General features: G+C 38.8%; 1 protein-coding gene across 3 annotated transcripts in view; it reads right to left on the bottom strand.

The window, feature by feature from the left end:
* The window catches only part of epb41l4b (erythrocyte membrane protein band 4.1 like 4B), a 154,621-nt gene that overhangs the window by 1,436 nt on the left and 133,628 nt on the right, over positions 1-19,557 (bottom strand). For 2 of the 3 annotated variants that reach the window (XM_088929223.1, XM_088929225.1), the window contains 5 exons: positions 15,509-15,610; positions 14,032-14,155; positions 5,909-5,986; positions 3,239-3,316; positions 2,089-2,246 (listed from right to left, as the gene is read on the bottom strand). In XM_088929223.1, coding sequence (XP_088785349.1) covers positions 2,089-2,246; positions 3,239-3,316; positions 5,909-5,986; positions 14,032-14,155; positions 15,509-15,610 — 540 coding nt within the window. The remainder of the gene's footprint in view (positions 1-2,088; positions 2,247-3,238; positions 3,317-5,908; positions 5,987-14,031; positions 14,156-15,508; positions 15,611-19,557) is intronic. The other variant, XM_088929224.1, reaches the window with a different exon arrangement.

Genomic DNA, 19,557 nt, shown 5'->3' with positions numbered 1-19,557 from the left:
TTCAGTAGCATCACAATTAACAAGAATTCAAATAATTTAGTGACTGCACTCTAGTCTTTTCCTGACAGGGGCTCATCAGTACAAAGTACTGAAAACACTGAAAGGTATAAAACATAAACACATTTTGACAGGGATATTGTTGGTACTGTGTCCTTCATTAGGAATGGCAGCTACTCTCTTATGTGTTAAAAACAAATGGTTGAGTGTCACTTTAGCTGAAGAACACCATAAATAGTGCCAGTTTTGTACTATTTATCTAATAGTATAATAGTATACTATCTATTTACTTTATATATAGTTAGTTTTTTGTTTTACTTTTAAAAGGTTTACCTAGTGGTGTGATCTGATGAACCACAGACTATAACATTCACAATGTGGGTAGTAACATGTTTATAGTCATTAAAAGAGGTATAGTTCTACTGTACTGTAGTCTCTGTTATATTAATAGAAGTGTTAATATAATATCAAATTGCAGAACATCTTTAAATGAAAGATGGTTATAAAAGGAGAAAATGCTATAAATGCTCACAACAGCAACAAATACAGACTGTTTAAAAGGCTTGCAACATACTGTAGGTAGCCACTAACACATCTGTATGATGCTGCTAGAGAATAGTTCACATCTCAGGGACATAATGTTGTTACTGCAATGTATTGCAATGAGTAATTTCAGTGCTGGACACAGCATCTTGGCATAATGCTAAATTACTGTGCCTCTGTCGAGAAAAATATAAAATGTACACAAAACACAAAAAGGGAATTCACTTTTGGAAACCATAATAGCATGGTTTCCTGTTGACATAACAAGGAATTAAAAGGCACACTATCTAGCACAACATAGATTTCTTCTTGTTGAATTGGTAAGGCCTCAGTTACAACAAGAAAGAATAATCCTGTAAATGTATACTAATGGGCAATTTTAACTCCTTAATTCAATATGAATTCATTATGTGAATATTATGCTCAGTGTTAAAGAGTATAGTAAACACATAACCACATAATAAAAGCATTTCTTTGCTGAAGATGATAGATTGATACTAACTAGTTTCTTTACTATGCTTATTAAGCCACTCTAAATTATGATAAAATTATTTTATGTTACATGGAAGATGCTTTATAAAGTCACAGATCCTTTATTTTTGCATTCCAGGCTGATGTGTAATATGTTAGAAGCATAATTTTGAAATGAAAAATATTCTTTTTTATGTTATTTAAGTTAAAGTAAACCTTATCTGTAAATGAAAAAATAAGGTTTATTCCATATGTAGTCCATATATATAGAAGAAAAGAACCACAACGTTTTGGCTGTGGAGCCTTCTCCGAGTGACACCCGAAGAACGCTCCACAGTCAAAACATTGTGCTTCTTTTCTATTCTTTTGGAATAAACCGTTACTTATTCCTTTGCAGCCTGCACTTGCTGACGCAGCTACCTATTTGAACTTATTAGACCTGATCTTGTTAGTATCAATCTGAGAATCCTGATTACTTTATACCTGTATTTTACTGTGATACGATTTTTCCCATTTTGAATCACACTATGTTTATTTGATTCCCCTTTTCTGTTTTGATCCTTCTCCCACTATTCCAAATTTTCTTCTCCGGTCAGATATCCAGGAATTTTACAGGAGAAACAAATCCACACTGCACGAGGACTGTGAAGTCTGGAGTTGTTTCAGTTCCCCATCTCAGTAAAGTGAAGCATGATGCATCCCCCACTGTGTGCATCACAAAAATGTTTACTTTTTTCAGTCAGCCAGGAAATGCTTCAAGACATTTGTTTAATAGGATATCTCTCAACGGTTTTTGGTCCTGTGGCAGAATTTGCTGGAGCAGAGCTCTTTGGAAATCACCCTGCTGGTTTGTGCTGAATCTAGCCACCCAAGCGCCGGTACTCGAGAATCCCAGCCAATTCTCAGACTAAGCTGTGCAGCTAGCGCGAAACAGAGCATCAGCAACATTCGGATTATCAGACACCCCCGCACTGGAGGGAGAGCCTCGAGGGCATTTGTCCAGGCGCTTGAAGAAGGACTGAGGCGACTCCGCATCGGGAAGATCTGCCGGTGGAGAGGATGCACGCTGGTGGTTACCTGCCCATCAGGACTGTGTTTCGGTGGAGAGGCCGCAGGCCTGGGCCCAGCTCCATCACAGAGCGACCAGCGTGACCATGAGGCCCCTGCAGAGGCTTGGCTGGTGACAAAGGGTGGTCACAGCACTGCGGCCGCACATCTAGAACTGGCAGCTCTGCCTGCAAACAAATGCCACAAACACAGCTCTCATTATTGTTTTGTAATTATATCTGCATTCCCCCCGTCGGTACTTTTATTTTCTTTTTCTCATCTTGTTTTTCTTCATCTGAAGTAGCAGCAAATTGGTCATTGTTACAAGTCACTCTGAACTCCTTACTTCTGGATATACTACATATCCCACTGACGTGTTCCACAGAGCGATTACATGGCACTGCAAAACACAGCAAGCTAAATTAGTTCAATTTAGATTAACTTAAATCAAGTTAGATGAATAGATGTTCTCTCTCTTTATTGCTTACTTTTTCATCTTGAAATCTAATGAAAACTGTACACAGCCACATCACACCCTGCTCAGCATTTCCTGTTCTTTTATGTTTTTAGATATTGCAGCAGAAAGACTCCACCCTCATTACATAATGTTCAATGACCCAGGGCTTGATTTCCATAGGCAAATACCACCTGTTGATCATGTCTATATGACCTGTACACACTTCATCTGTCTACTGGATACGTGTATAATCATTATCCATGACCTGCTCATAATGATAGAAAGAAGAACAATCCAGACAGACTCCAAGAAGTCAAGATCAGCAGCCATGGATATCTGTATCTTCCTTATTAGGGCATGATGTAGCTGCACCTTGACCAATGAAATGGGGCTTAATATGGAAGAAACCAAGATTATATAGAGTTAAGATGTTTAATAATCAGGAGGAGAGATCTATTCTTCCACTCACAGACAGATGTGCAATAGTTTTGCATTTAGAACTATGTATAACTTTTCTTGTTATATTTTTAATAACAATATACATTATACTATACAACTATTAAAACATTATGCTCCATAATGCTAATTACCTAGCAGGCGGAAGTAAAGTGTTGTGAATATTGTCAACTGGGGAAGTTGAGGGAGTAATTGGGGACACAAGGAGAAGTTTGTTTGTTGGTACTGATACCTCAGCAGAGAAGTGCAGGTGTGTGGACTCATTACCTGGCTGAATGAGAATTGTGGCACAGGTGAAAATGGATCATAAAAGGTGTCTGCTGGGTCAGAAGGTACTGTTTTTATCTAAAGGGATTGAAGAAGAGAATAGTAACTCAGTAACCTTCTGGCTTCTCCGCAGTGCAAATGCCTCTATATTGCATTTGACAACGGCAAACAGAAAACATCACTTGTAAGTTTGAAGAAGAAAAGAGAAAAAAAACCTAAATCCCCAAACAGTTTGCCTTGAGATTTCAGTGTGTATTTAGCTCCCAGCAAAGAACGTATTAATTCTCTGGGTCTCTGAGCAGATCTCTGCCTGCCTTATTGAGATTTGAAATTACGGAAATGTTACACCTTAAGAATCACATTATTTTTCTATCCCATCCAAGGGAATTCTCTCGGCACTGACTGGTGATCAGAATTATAATTATCATGGCTATTCATTCTGATGTGGCCACTGTTCCAAAAACATATTCCAGTCTGTGCTACCTCAGTGCCTGCTGTAATGAAGTTATTGTATGTTCTACATAGAGAGATTCTCAATAAGCTACCACACCGTTTGGTTCAGTACTTCAAACTGAACCGCTCACAGCCCACTGTGGCAGGCAGGCTGACAGAAGGCCAACAAGCAAGCAGCCGAGCAGAGTCCTGGCCCTCAGTCTCACACATTACCTGGACAAAAGAATGGGCAGGGACCAAAGACACCCATTACTCCTCTGTTCCCTGTGCACATGTGGCATTGGGGAACAAATTTCTCTTGAAACTGTGCTCTAAATTATAGAGAAACCCTCCCACAAATGTAGCACAAGAACATTTATAAATAACATTTTCAAAATAAAAAAACTACATTGAAAGACCAACAGGGCCATATTAAGAAAAACGCTTGTACTGTATGTTATGTTTGCCCGTTTGTTCTCACAAGAACATAAAGCAATAAACTTGAAAGCTGTCATTTAATGTTTCCCTAGACCCAATTTAATTGCTGACTATAGGCTGTTTAAATGCATCTTCTTGATTAAATCACATTGGGAGTTTTTTTTTCTTTTCTTGTTTTAAAAAGCAGTAAACACCACAGTCTCTTGACTGGTACACAGTTTAACATAAGACTTTGCTTCAGAGATTACACTGAATTAATGCACCTGAGACAAATCAGTGCAGAACTCAAGGCCAACAGTGTTTGAAATTATTCTTTTCCTTTTTCTTCTCTCAAGCTTACAAAGCTTCTAGAATTCCAAACAGATCAGTAAGTGTTGAAATACTTGAAAATACCGTTGATGTCAACAAACTTGAGACTTCTGCTGTCTGCTGAGCTTATTTAAAAAAAAAACACAGGGAACAGAGCAGAAAATGTTTAGGTGCAGCAACTTTTGTTACAGCTTTTATTAATGCAGACTGAAATAATGTTTTTAGGCATTTGTATTAGACAATTCCAATATTCACTTAAAAACCTGTTTTTAGTAAAGCTTTGAAAAGGCGATTTAGTCTTACTCTTAGTTTCAATAGTCTTTCAGTTTTGTTTAACTTCTGTTCTGTAGTTCATTGTGTGATTGTGTTCTATTATACAGTGCTTTGAGTTTCTAAAATACAATTACAACTTTTCTAGCAATAATATCATTAGCTATATTAAATAATAACATATTATGATACTTATATATAATAAACAATAGTATAAGTAGTATTTTACTATACAACACTTCATTATTATTTAGTAGAATTGACACACTTATGGCTAAACTCTGTCCAAGAACAAGTTACAAGTGAAAAACTATGCTCAATTATTTGTAATAGTTAAGCCCTAACACTGAACTGACCTAGAGGATTTTGCAGGCCTGTGGAGTAGTTGTTTTAGTGTGAAACTTAATTTCATAACGTCTTGAAAAGTACAGCAGTGCTGCGTCATTGTTAAAAGCATCTAGTTATTTTCCTGGCCTATTAAAGATCTACCTGACAGTACTGGCTAGCACAGAAGAGGCAGCTATATTTTAAATGGATGATTGTTATTTCATTACATCCGCAGTTGTTAAAACACATCGACGGCATTTTCAACCTTCAACACTACTTTTTATGCACAAATGTGCAGAACATACATGCAAGAGTAAAATAATGTGCACATAAAATCAACACAGACAAACACAACAAAAAGAAACATTTATGTGTAGAAAGAACATTAATGTGTGTGTTACTCTGACTGTATGTATAAACATATCACGTATGTACATACAACAGTATATACAGTAGACATGAAGGGATAACCAATCTTTTACCACTGCTGTGACTTTATCATGAGTTTTAGCCAGTAAATCTCTGTTGTGGTAATTGTTGGTAATGTATAGGTTTTTTCTTACATCAACCTGTAAAGGACAAGGATCAAGAGTGCACAAAAAACCCCAGCAGACACAAAACACAGCACAGCACCTCACAGACAACGGCCACGCAGTGTGAGTGATGTATTGTGCATAGTGCATTCTGCTCTGACGAGGGGTAATCACATCTTGATGTGAACCTGGATCGCTCGCATCAGAAGGGGTCGGGAATTCAGGGGAAGTGCTTCAACTGCTGAAAGTGCCTTCAATAAACCCCACCATAACAACTCAAGCATCCATGGCATTTTCCTGATGCCAGGCAGCTAAACGGCAGTGTAAAAAATGTCTCTGTTGCCATTAAAGCTGCTTTTACCAGAGGCGTGGCTTCAGTGAAGTCCATTAACAGATCCCCTGGCTCCAAAGGCATCTTACCAGACCCCTCGGTGGGACTCTAGGAGAATAAAATACAGTAGATGTAAAAGAAGAAAAAGAAGGTGAAAGCAGGCCAGGTGTGAGCAAAATTATTTTGCAGAGGAAACAAAGCTGAAGTACTAGTTCTGGAGATGTACTGTACTACCACAACCTTTCCACATGTTGCTGTTCCTTACATGTTATTTACAGGAAAGAGACTGAAGATATCACGAAAGATAACTCTTGATGGTAGTATATCTTTGCTTTGGCTGAAAAGATATCTTTATTTTACTCTATTTACTACACAACAATAGTTTTGCATTTGATTTTTGTGTCTCTGCATTCTTCTTAGAACTCATTTTCTGAATTAGTGCTCAGGACACTATACACACATAGAGAATAAACACTGAAATGTACATTTATTTAGTTTATAAAAATTGAACTACTGGGGGGCCTCCAGTGACGCCATGTTAGCAATGGCTGCTTAGTTCTTTCGCTCTCTTGGTTGTTTAAAAAAAACCCCAACAACCTCTTCAAAATCGTAATTTAAATAATTTAAAACTAACACTAAGTGTTGGGTGACAATGGAAAAACGAGGAAGAGGACGTAAAAACACTCAAAACTACCCGACAAAGGATTGTCCCGATCCGACAGGGAGATCGAAATAGTCCACCCCCTGCCCAGCAGGGCGTAAGGAGCCAGCCCGTAGAATCTGGAGACCCCGAATCCCCTGTGAGCCTCGAGAAAATCTTTAACGAACTGAAGGATTTCAGAAGGGATATTAACAAAAAAGTAATGGACTTTACTGAAGAAATAAACAGAACGAATAAAAGGGTAAACGAAGAGGAGGAACGAATTGAGCAAACCGAGGCGTATCCCAAAAGAAGGAAAAGATCAAACTAGATGTGGGTCTTTTCGCCCAATCTCCATACTTAATGTAGATTACAAGATTTATGCTTCAATAATGGTCAAAACATGAGAGAAAAATATTACCTCAGATAATAAATTTAGATCAAACCGGTTTTATTCAGAACAAACACAAGACAATATTAGAAGCACCCTTCATATTATGAAGCATATGGATGATCAAGGGAAGGAGGTGATTTTAGTTAGTCTAGATGCAGAAAAAGCCTTTGACCGGGTCAATTGGGAATTTTTATATCGGACATTAGAGAGATTTGGATTTGCTGATGAATTTATCTATATAATAAAAACAATTTAAATCCTACAGCACAAATTTAGATCAATGGACATCTCTCCAAGAGATTGTGTTTGAAAAGAGGTACAAGACAGGGTTGTCCCCTGTAACCTCTTCTGTTTTCTCTGTATATAGAACCTTTAGCAGAATGGATCAGACAAGACTCAAAAATTAAAGGGATAGAAATTAAAGGACAAGAACATAAGATCGCATTGTATGCAGACGATGTCCTGCTATATTTGGATGACCCCAATGAATTGTTTATCAGAATTATGGATCTTTTGGAAAAATATGGTCAGGTATCAGGGTACAAATTAAATATAGAAAAAACAGATGTTTTATGTTTTAATTATAATCCCACAGATCAAGTAAAAGAAAAAATTAAGTTAAATTGACTATCACCATCTATTACATATTTGGGAGTATGTTTAGCAAAAGATTTATTAAAATTATTTAATTTAAATTTCAGCCCTTTAATATGTAAAATAAAAGATGACCTGGCTGGCTGGAGTTTATTGCCTCTCTCACTGGGATCTAGAGTGGAAGTTATTAAAATGAATATTCTGCCATAATTACTATATCTTTTTTAGTCTCTTCCAGTGGAAATCTCATCAGAACAATTTAATGAATGGGATAAAATGATTTCAAGATTCATTTGGAATGGAAGGAAGCCTAGAATTAAATTAAAAACACTGACCAAAGAGAAAGGTGGTTTATCCCTGCCTTGCCTAAAGTCATACTACCAAGCAGCTCAGCTTAGAACACTAATTTGCTGGTGTGATAGATATTATAGTGCAAAATGGAAGGAGATGGAGTCTTTGATTATACTGTAGGTGAATTTCCAATACAGACGGTCCTGGGAGATCGATCATTGGCAGAAACTATATGTAAAACAGCTATACCCAGGATAACTTTACCAATTAAAATTTGGTTTAAGATAATAAAAGCCTATGACTTAGTGAGAGAGGTTAAGATATTAAGGTGGATAGTTTTCGATTCAGATTTCCCTTCTGGGAAATCTGACACACGATTTAGGAATTGGGCAACGAAAGGGATTACAGCAATATGTACTTTAGTGAAACAGGATCATTTGAAAAACTCTGAAGATCTATCACAACAATACAATCTGGAAAAAAAAGATTTTTACAGATATCTTCAAATCAGACATTATCTAAACAGCTGGAGAAAGCAACCACATATAAAGGAAGGCAATAAACTGCCTGATAATTTTATAGCTGTTTATCAGCAGGGTAACCTGAGAAAAATAATATCAAAGCTGTACAACAGTCGAATATATGAAAAAAGACTCAACAGAATATATTAAAATAAAATGGGAAAAAGAAATCAATACAACAATTTCTGTAGATCAGTGGAATTACATATGTAGAGTTCAACAAGGCTCTACAAGTTCACGGACTTGGGAGAAACTTCTGTTGGAAGAATCTGACCAGTTTTTTTTTATCAGCCCTAAAATTCAAGCTAAACAAAAAGGCAGCAGTTGACAGTGTTGGAGGTTATGTGGAGAGCAAGTTGCGACTCACTCACACATATTCTGGTCATGCCCAGAAATACAACAATACTGGAAATCTCTCTATATAACCCTTAACAAAATTAGTAAATGTGAACAAACCATTTGAATTTTCTGTTATGTATCTGGGCAATTTTGACTTTGATCAAATTGAAGTAAAGGATAGATACAGTACATAGTAGGAATTCTTCTAGCAGCCAGTAAAAAAGCAATCACAAGAAAATGGCTTATAAAAGAATCTCCAACACGTGAACAATGGGTTACTGTTGTGAATGAAATCTATATAATGGAAAAGATTTTTTCTCTCAGGTTACAGGCAGAGAGGTTTAGGAAATACTGGGAAACATGGATTAATTAATTAATCTCCCCACTGAGACCTGATTTCAGTTTATGAGAGAATATACAGTAATGTTTCTGTGTGGACTATTTTGTTGTTTGTTGTGTTTCTCATCAGACAGTTGTATTTTCTTGTATAACCCCCCATACCTCCTGGTAAGTATGTATGAACATATTGTAACAAAAATGACAGATGAAGGCAAATGTTTATTTTGCTGTTTTGGACATGTTCTGTTTGTAAATCTTTTCATCGCTAAATAAAAAAGTAAAAAAAAAATAAGATCTACCATACCAACGCGATTTCTGACAGGGATTAAGAATCATCCATCTTTTTTCTAACCACGATACAGGGTCCTGGGGGACTAACCCGGCAAACGAGGGGAGCAAGACAGGAACGCCCTGGACGGGATGCCAGTCAGACTGACTAAGGTACGCCAGACTAATTGCAGATCACCAGCTGTTTCAAGGCTTGACTCTCCATTTGGGAAAGACTCAGTGATCTGTGGGCTTGCACTGCCCCTTCAGGAATTTGATCCCAGCTGAGCGTGGGCTCCGAACACACACAGCACCACTTCCTGACAGCGGATATCTCCGCTAAGCTGAAGCCCGGTCCTCTGACCTGACAGAGCTTTTTAACTTTCAGAGGGATATTCCTTCTGTAACTGGCTCATGCATGAGTCCTGTTACATTTTTCCCTTCAAAATTCCTCCTTCTCTCCTCAGCAGCAACCTCCGCCACTGACAGACTTCAGCCTGAGAAACACGAGTTACAGCACAAGTGCAGATTTCCCAGCCCTGCCGGGATTCGACCCTGGAACCTGTTGGACCATTTTTAATTTGACATGGGTGACAGAAGATTAATAATTAATAATAATTGTTTACACTTATATAGCGCTTTTCTGGACACTCCACTCAACGCGCTTTACAGGTGATGGGGACTCCCCTCCACCACCACCAATGTACAGCCTCCACCTGGATGATGTGACGGCTGCCATAGTGTACCAGTACACTATCAGTACCAGCTATCAGTGAGGAGGAGAACAGAGTAATGAAGCCAATTCATAGATGGGGATTATTTCCCCATGGGGATTTGGCCATGACTGGTAAAGGCCAATGGGAAAATTGGCCAATGGGAAAATTGGCCAGGACTCCAGGGTAACATCCCTATTCTTTTCGAGAAACACCCTGGGATTTTTAATGACCACAGAGAGTCAGAACCTCAGTTTTACGTCTCATCCGAAGGACGGCACCTTTTTACAGTATACTGTCCCCATCACTATACTGGGGCATTAGGACCCACACAGGTCGCTGGCCCCACTAACACCTCTTCCAACAGCAACAACTCCCAGGAGGTCTCCCATCCAGGTACTGACCAGGCTCACACCTGCTGAGCTTCAGTGGGCTGCCAGTTGTGAGTTACAGGGTGATACGGCTGCTGGCAAGATGTAGTGCCAAACAGCAGAGTGGCATGTGTCTCGCTGACATTACAGGAGAACAACAGCCAAATGGCAATTCACAGCAATCTCTGTTAGCCAGAAAGCTGGGAAAGCTCTGGCTGACTAATCTAGAGCGCCACTGCTAGGGGAACCATAGTCTTAATCGACTGGTCTCACGACCAAGGCTCAAACTCATAACGCAGGTATCATACATCTCAGCCAGTGCTCTGACTGAGAACTTTACTGGTTGTGCCAGGCTGGAGCCAGTCTAAATTCAGATGAATTGCATTTTCTACAGACAAGAACAGCACCTTAACTTGAATGAAAGGCGAGGTGCACCAACTGCTGGGTAAGAAGAATAACTACAGTAAAAAAAAATGACATTATGAATATTTGTAGGAACAGTATTTTTAAAATCCATATCTCTACATGCATGAATTGAACGAACAAACATCCTCTTCTTTAACTATTACTGTCAAAGACCCTTTTAGCCAATGTCCGCCTGGAATTTCCTCCCCTTAAACATTTTGTTATATCTCTGCAGCAGAACATACAGTAGCAGGAGCTTGGTTCAGGTCTTTAATTGAAGCTAACCCCCTTGGCTTTGAGTGTGAACAGTCAAATTTATTTTATTTCTTAATGTGTCCACTAAGCAGACAAACATATGAAAAAAACCTCAAAAAACAGCAGGCGGAAATTTAGTTTTGGTCTTCAGAGGTAAGAATTTTCAATTCTAGGCCTGTCAGGAAATGCTTTTTAGGCCTTGTCATAGGTGTCTACTAGCTTGGATAAAAATCTGGGAAAAATTTATCAATTTGAAAAAAAATTGACATAATATTTTGTGAAGACTGGACCTGGAATGAAATTTCTGGCATATAATGAATAAATGAATGAATAAATTATAAAATATATTGAAAGCAATAATAAAAAACACTGCAATTGCTATAAAAACTTTTAGACACTGCTAGAGAGCCTTTTTCTGCTGTTAGGCATTGAAAAAAAACCTCAGAGTTGCCTTCTGGTGTGAAAAAAAGGAGCACTGATAAGAAACTGATTGATTATCCCTTCTGAGTCAATGATTGACAGCTAGAAGACAGGCGGTATGTAGCCTGAGGCTTCTAGAGGAAGTCTCACCCCCTTAGGGTTCTGAATGGCTGAAAATACAATGACAGCATTTTTTACCAATCAGATCGCCTTATTTCTGGCGGTCCTGCTTCAAATATATATTCCAAAGCCAATAATGTTAAGTTTCCTCCAGGTCTGGAGGTGGGTTAGTCCAGCCTTTTGTGGATATATATCGTGCTTCAGAATAAGGTAAAAACATGGGATATATATATATTTTGCTGGTTTATGCTTTTGTGGTCTTGTTTTGCTGGCTTATTGATTACCTTGCAATGCACTTTGGAAGTTTGGAAGTGCATCAGATAAAAAGTGTCTTTGTGATTGATTGTCTTGGTTTTTAAAAACAAACAAACATTTTTTTAAAGCTCCGGTTGTCCTTTTTCATAACAGGTTTTGTAAAGGTTTTGTGGTTTTGTTGGTAAAAAACGATTAAATATGACGCAGGAATCAAAAGTAAATATTTATTTACACCACGGTTGCTTGCGACTACGCCACGCACGGGCTTGGTTTGATTAAATGAATGGTTTTTTTTTCGGGTCTGAAAATGGTTTTGTGAAGCTCTAGTTGAACCTTTTTCGATTGATAAAAGGTTTTCTGTAAAGGTTTTGTGGTTTTGGTGATGTAAAATGATTAAATGAGATGCTCCTTTTAAGTCACGTTTTTCTTAGACCATAGACGCTTGCATCCACGATTTGCATTAAGAACAAAAAAATTAGTTTGATGTCTGCTAGTTTGATTAAAATTCTTATTTACTGAACAAATTAAGTATTCGGTAATGCAACTCTTTTTAGGAATGTTACTCCATAGACTTACTGTATAATGTTTAAGAGCATCTAAAAATTATTTTTTATTTTGAAATGATTCATATGGAATAAGATGAAGATAAAATTAGAAAATAGTCTCCAGACAGCACTTTAATCAAGATTATGGTTTTTAACTTGTTTTAGGATTTTCTTACACTACAAGAATGCATTTTCACACACTTCTCAGAGAGCACAGTGAGGTCTATAACATGTTAAGCTGTTAGTCGTGTAAAATGTTGCCAGCAAAATATACTGTATGAATTATTTAATCTTTCATGTATAACCTACAGCTAATTAACCTCTTCAGTTTGCCCTTCCACTAGTTTTTTCTCTAGAATCTGTTATTTCACAATACGCAGGCCCACATTTCGAAAAAAGGAGAGATGTGAACCCATCCAACCATTTTCTAACCACCCTCCAATGTAGGATCGTAAGGGAGCCAGAGCCCCTATCCCAGCAAGCAATGGGCACAAGGCAGTATACACCCTGGATGGGAAGCCAGTCCATTGCATTGCAGGGCACTCACAGACTCAAATATTGGACCAGCTATCCCAGAAGACAATGAACCTAGCCGTTGTCTTTGGACTGTGGGAGAAAACCCATGCAAACATGAGGAGAACATACAAGCTTCATGCAGATAGCACCTCAGGTCCAGGATTGAACCCTAAGCCCCAGCCTTGTGCGGCAGCAATACTAACTACTGCATCACTGTGCCACCCAAGATGAGACCATTTCATAGGAAATAAAATGTGGTCACATACTTCTGGGTGATTTAAATTATTACGGATTACTAAAGGATTGAATAGCTGGAACAGAGGGCTTGGGCATTGAAGATAAGATAAGATCACTTTATTGGCCATACACAATTTCTTGTATTAGGGATTTGTCTTTTTGCATACCCCAACTTGCTCTTCAAGAGACACACAGACAGGGAGAGAACCTTGGGGTCAGAGCGCAGGGTCAGCCATTTATACAGCACCCCTGGAGCAGTTGGGGTTAAGGGCCTTGATCAGGGGCCCAACGGAGTAGGATTCCTCTGCCGGCCGCGGGATACGAACCGGCAACCTTCCAGCCACAGGCGCAGATCCTTAGCCACAGAGCCACCACACTGTCCCGTACTGAATAAAACAATACCTCACTTGTTGCAAGACAACATTTGTCATACACTTATAAATGGCAACAATATAAGGTCAACATTTTATTATCTTGATAAGGCTTATGTGGCAAAAATAGGGTTTTTTTATTCATTGACTCATTTTATGTACCTGAATTTTATAGACTTATTTTTGTCTGATAGAGCAGGGCAACGCAACAATAATTAAAAACCTGTCAATTCAGCTTTCCAATACAGGATGTGATGGACTCTACATTCCCTAAATACAAAGCTCATTCTGATTGACCCTGACAGGCTTCCCCAGGAGGACACCATATGGACTCATCTGAGCCAAAAGGCAGACTCCATGACACTGGAGCCAAGAGCCGAGAGTAGGATATGGGTAAGCAGCAGTGTCAACACAAGAAGCAGTGTGTTTGGTGCTCACTCTCTTCTGTGACTGCTTCTTTACAAACTTATTTTGTTCTTGGAAATAACTCTGAAAGTCTTCACAGCAAACCTTGGTAGGTAAAACAATAGTGGAGCAAACACTGGGGAGGAAATGGATACCTTGACACAGATGGGTGGCTGGACCTGCACCTCGAAGGAGCTCTCAGAGGCTGTTTTGCCTGTGCTGCTCTGGGAGGAAATCGCTGCTAGGGCAGCCGGTAGATCATCCTCATCCTCATGGTTGCTAGGGGACAGAAAACACAGTGCTATCATTGGAGCCGCACAATCTACTGTACAGGTCATAAAACGGAAAGCACCGAACAGGGCTCCCAGATTTGCGAAGACGATATGATGTTGTCCATTTTTATGAGGATCTGAAATGTGTTTGAGACTCTAATGTTTTAGTTTTCTATAGATTTCTGTTAAAAAACATTTGTGACTTTCATCCCAACACTTATTTTAGTAAAATTAAGACACTGAAAAAATGTTCACATAGGGAAATCCATTAAGTTGTAAAAAGATGGACATAGCTAAATATGTATGGTAAGCGCATGGCTCACATAATGCTTTCCAACAATCACTGTCAAAGAGTTTTTCCCCTGTAATTTTCTGAAGTGTGTTATGGAAGTGACTAAACATGACCACAATGACTATCCATACTTGACCAAAAAGTCACAAACGTGCTTCTGGAGACAGATCTTTACATATTCAGTAATCAGAAAATATTGAAATGTGAAAAAAGTAAGAAAAATAGCAAGGAGTCAGAATATATACTGATAAACAGATGATTTCTAAACCATTTCCAATCCTTCAAAATGGTAAAAACTTGGGTGTCATTTCCATCACCACACACTAGGGGGCACTGTGGTCTTTTCTTAATGTGAGTGGCATAGCTTCCAGGAGCAGGCATGCCACAAGTCTGCAGAAGCACAAATAATTAAGCCGCATTAAAAGTGATTACTTCCAGGCAAATTCCTCAACATATTACTTTTCACCTTTCTCTTCAGTTTTCTCCCCATTTAATAATGACCTCTTTATATGCTGACTTTTGCAAGTGTCAGATGGCATATAAGGTAACTGGCTAGCACTGTACTAATTTCACCAAGCTCAGTGAAGGTGGGAAAATGAATGTGGTTCTCTAGCCCCCCTTTGTGTTTCTACTGTAATGTCTGTTTCCTTCGCTCTTCTAATTCTGGTCTCCTATCTGTCCCCAAAAGCCCGTCTTCATTCTATGGGTGACAGGGCCTTCTCCTGTTATGCCCCCAAGCTCTGGAACTCTCTGCCCAAGGATATCAGAGAGTCACCTTCTCTAAACTCCTTCAAATCCAGACTCAAAACCTTCTTCTTTAGAAGAGCCTTTACTTAACTGGTTCCATTCTTTATCCCTCTAGTCCTACTATACTTACTGTAGTATCACCATCCACGGTCTCCTCTGTGTATTGTAATTGTGTTTAATCTTGTGTATTCTTTTTATTTATCGTTGTTGTCATTCTGTAAAGCGCTTTGAGAAGCCACCTTTAAAGGCACTATATCAAATAAAGTTTATTATTATTATTGTGAGCAGTGAGTGAAGTCCTGGTTGAACAGAATCACTCACAAGCTGTACTGCCTTATCAGTTTCTTTGTGCGAGCTGGACGAACGCCCTGCTTCTCTGTTGCTGTACTCGATGGGGCTGTCTCCTGTGGCGACACTGGACACCTGTTTTGAAAATCAACCACAAAAATGAAGAGGGATTTAGTAAACAAACAACCAGGGTAGAGTCAACCACTGCAAAAGCTGAGGTAGGCAACTGTCTCAAAGTTGCTTTCTGAAGTTAGTTTTACAAGTTTTTCTCAGAAATCCAATCAAGGGTACAGTAGCCGTGCTTATGGCTTTAGTTAGAAGACGTGTCAGGGGACCAGGATCAGGTGGCCGAATATTAATGTGAAAACAGGAACTTTACATCACAAGTTGTAATTACACTATAATAAAATAGCACACATTGGAAGATGTGGAAGAAAAAGCAGTTTTGCTGTTTTTGTTACAAATTTTGGTCAAATTTTGTAACCTGTTTGATCTTCAAGAGGAAGAGACAAGCGCTCTTGTACAAGAAAATGTGAGTCCGACAGAGCCTTTGGTGCTCCAAAATATCCATCTGCTCTGACACAAAACTTTGAAAAAGCATCTCAACAACTGGACTGTAACCTTTAGTTCACATCTGATCCTTCTAGAGAGTGCAATTTCTGTGTAGACTGGCAGGAACTGAGGAAGCTGATTGCTGCTGGTGTTCTTGTGGGATCAGAGCTCAGCCAAGTGAAACCATCTACCAGCCTGATTAATGATGCTGAGACTGTGTAATGAAGCATTCCAGACACTTCAAGTGTGTTTCTCCTGAAAGCCATCCTTGCAGCTTCAAGGTAAAACCACATTGAGAAAAGAAAAAGTTTAAGCAGCAAACTAGATGGCTTACAAGGGACAGTTCAAATGAAAGGCAAAAGTACATCCAATTTTTTCATTATGAAACAATTCTATTTTCCAATATAAATATATCTTACAGAAATTCTTCATTCTTCTTATTTTTCTTTAATTTTGGCAGATTTGACTTTGTGCGGCGTAAAGCGATTACAGTATAACATAGAAATGTTTAAAACAAGACACATGACCTAATCATACTGTAACTCATTCTTTTATAGTGTTTTTTATTCTTAGTGAATTTGGGGTATTAACACATCTGAAGGGCAATGTACACTTCTATTTTTTATTTACTATTCTATTTCTAGTTTCTCATCAGGTTTACCATTAGTTTGTTCCTCGTATTATAAAAAGACTAATAATGCAAAACATTTAATGTACACTAATTCAGTTCCTTCCCTCAGTTGTATCAAAATGTGCCTCGACAGTCAGGGAAACTGCTAATTACATACTTAACATTTAAAAATATGCAAATTACAGAAGATAATATAACTGAGTTCAGAATCCTGGCCCATTTAAAGAGATTTTTATTATTTTGAGTTTTGGAAACAGGTAAGCGCAGACCCTCTCACACAGTGCAGAGCATAATACCCCCACAAAGTATTGCAGAGATCAGTAACTCCCATCACAATGAACATAATGACATAATGAATCCAAATGCCTTCACACAATTTCAATACTATGTGCAGGTGTCTCGCCATATACCTTACTTTTGGTTTTAGATAACCTAGTTTTCAGCCATAAGAATTAATGTACTTACTTCTGGTTTCTGTATATTGGAAAATATACATCAACACTTACTGGAGCCACTGAATGAAGCATGCAAACATAAGAAAGTTTAAAATGAGAAAAGACCATTTAGACCATCTAGCTCATTTCAGCAGTGAATTGATACTTCTAGCTGTTTCCTGAGAGAAGCCAGCGTATAACATGGCTAGGTAAATTGCTGTTCTCAGTTCTAAATGTACTTCCACAGAGTTTCATCTAGTGTTTTCTGGTTTGTGTTTTCACTGTTCATTCAGAAGACGTCCACTGGGCTGACCTTGTTAATGGCTCAGACTTTGCAAACTTCTATCAGGTCGCCTCATAGTCTCCTCTTTTCAAGATTAAAAAGGTTCAGTTCCTTATCCGGTCAATGTAGGACATCTCCTTCGTAGTCTTCTCTAGATTCCAGAGCAGCAATATCTTTTTTGGAACATGGTGAGTAAAACTGTACAAAACATTCAAAATGAGGTCTTACTAATATGTTATACAATAATAACATATCTATGAGTTTATATCATATACATATGTGAGATGCCTCCCTCGTTTCCATCTGCCACCATTTCAGCGGCTGCTCCTTAACATTCTATGCAGTGGGGGCAGTCTCATCTCCTGCCTGGCCTTCTCCTGATCCCTCTGGAGGTTGCTGGTGTTGCTCTTGGGTTTCCTCAGCTCTTCACTCCCTTTGTTCAGATGCCTTTTTAGTTTGCCTTCATCCTCATACTGCTGTGCCTTACCGGCTTTCCATCTGCTGCAGTTCCGACTTCAGGGCCTCCCTCTTCTCCTTCAACTCCTTCTCCTTCTCCTTCAGTACTCCATGTACTGTATTCTCAGAGCAGTTTCTTCAAATTAGCCTTCTGCTTGCTCTCAAACTGGCTGATGGCCCAATCAACAGTGTGGGAATCACACTGTCTCTCTTCTCCTCTCAGTACTCGTGAACACAGCAGCTCTATTCCAATTGTCTTTCCCTCCTGTAGCTCTCACAAAAATGGCTCCTTCCCCCATTCTCTTATTTTCCTCCTTGTTCTTATTCTCTAAACTGGAACCCAAATTCTTCTCTTTGTTAAGCACAGATTATGTTTACTTTTGCTTTTTCTTGTGTTTCTTACCTTTTTCAGCAACTTCCTGGAACTCAGGCATTACCTTCATCAGAACCTCATTCACAAAGTGAAGCTCTCCTGTTCCCAAATGCATCACCTCTTTGACCTTTGCTCTTCCTCATAAATGTAAGCTTGTACATTGTGGCCAAACACTACATACAGTAGGATGTGCATTAAGGGCTACCCTCTAGTGCAAGCTGCATATATTCCATCTTCCAGTAACTGGTCAGGTGACAGTACAGCAACTCATTTCCCACAATAAATTTGAATTGTCAAAAACTACAACATTCGTCAGAGAGACAGTGCAACAACATCCAGGATAGTACCACAGAATCTTTGTTTTTTCAGTCATATGCAGAAGGTATGGATGGATGTTTGCCTGTTATGACTTCCAGCACTTAGGGGCAGCAACATGCTGTTGCTGTTTCTGTAACATAAGTTTTACGGGACAGGGTTGTTAGCCTTGTGCCCAACCTCCAATATGGAGAACCTGGTGCACGACGTGGGACACAAACCCACTGCTCTGAGATTATGAGTCTCATGCTCTACCAACAGAGCGGGGGCTCATACAGAAGGTATAACAGCAGTTAAATGAAAAACAAAAAACAAAACACTCCTCAAAAACTAATCCTTTTAAATGACAGTATCTATATCTTCAATCAGAAGGGGGCATAACAAGGGTCAAAGAAAGTCAGAACAATTTCATGGAGGATGCCATCAATGCCAGGACATTTAGGTTGTCATGTTCTGAATTGTCTCTTTTAGCTCAGACAGGGATAAAGATGCCTCACGTGCAGCTGCCTCTGTAGAAGAAAGACTAGATAAATGAGAATACTGGAAAAAGGTTCCCTAATTATATACGTTAGAACAAATAAGGCAAAATATTAAGTTAGTCTTCATGGGAGACAGTATCAGCTAAAATGTGAATATCTAAAAGCAGGAATATTTACTATCTCAAAGCATTAAAAGCTGGTAAATGGCTAGGTTAAATGTCATTTAAGTAATGATTCTGTCCTGATCTACATACAACATACTTGGCAATAAATATAAAATATTTATTTTATATTTATATATAAAAGGGCGGGAGTAGTAGTGGCCAGGGTGGGGACTAGGAAAGCGGCTGACTAGTGCAGCTGACCCACTGCACAACGGGTGTACAGAGTGATGAGATCGCCCAGATTCATGTAAATAGTTCCCTGGTTTCACACCCCTTTTTTAATACTTGTACCCAATAGCCACCCTACCCCTGTGTAACTGTACCCGAATAGACCCCAGTGTGTTGTGCTCTCTCTCTCTCTATGGCTCTCGTGTTCTCTTCCTCTGTGCGTGCAC

Source organism: Atractosteus spatula, chromosome 12, assembly GCF_055471065.1.
Source record: "Atractosteus spatula isolate fAtrSpa1 chromosome 12, fAtrSpa1.hap1, whole genome shotgun sequence".
Lineage (NCBI taxonomy): Eukaryota > Metazoa > Chordata > Actinopteri > Semionotiformes > Lepisosteidae > Atractosteus > Atractosteus spatula.
This window is presented reverse-complemented; position numbering and strand designations above follow the sequence as displayed.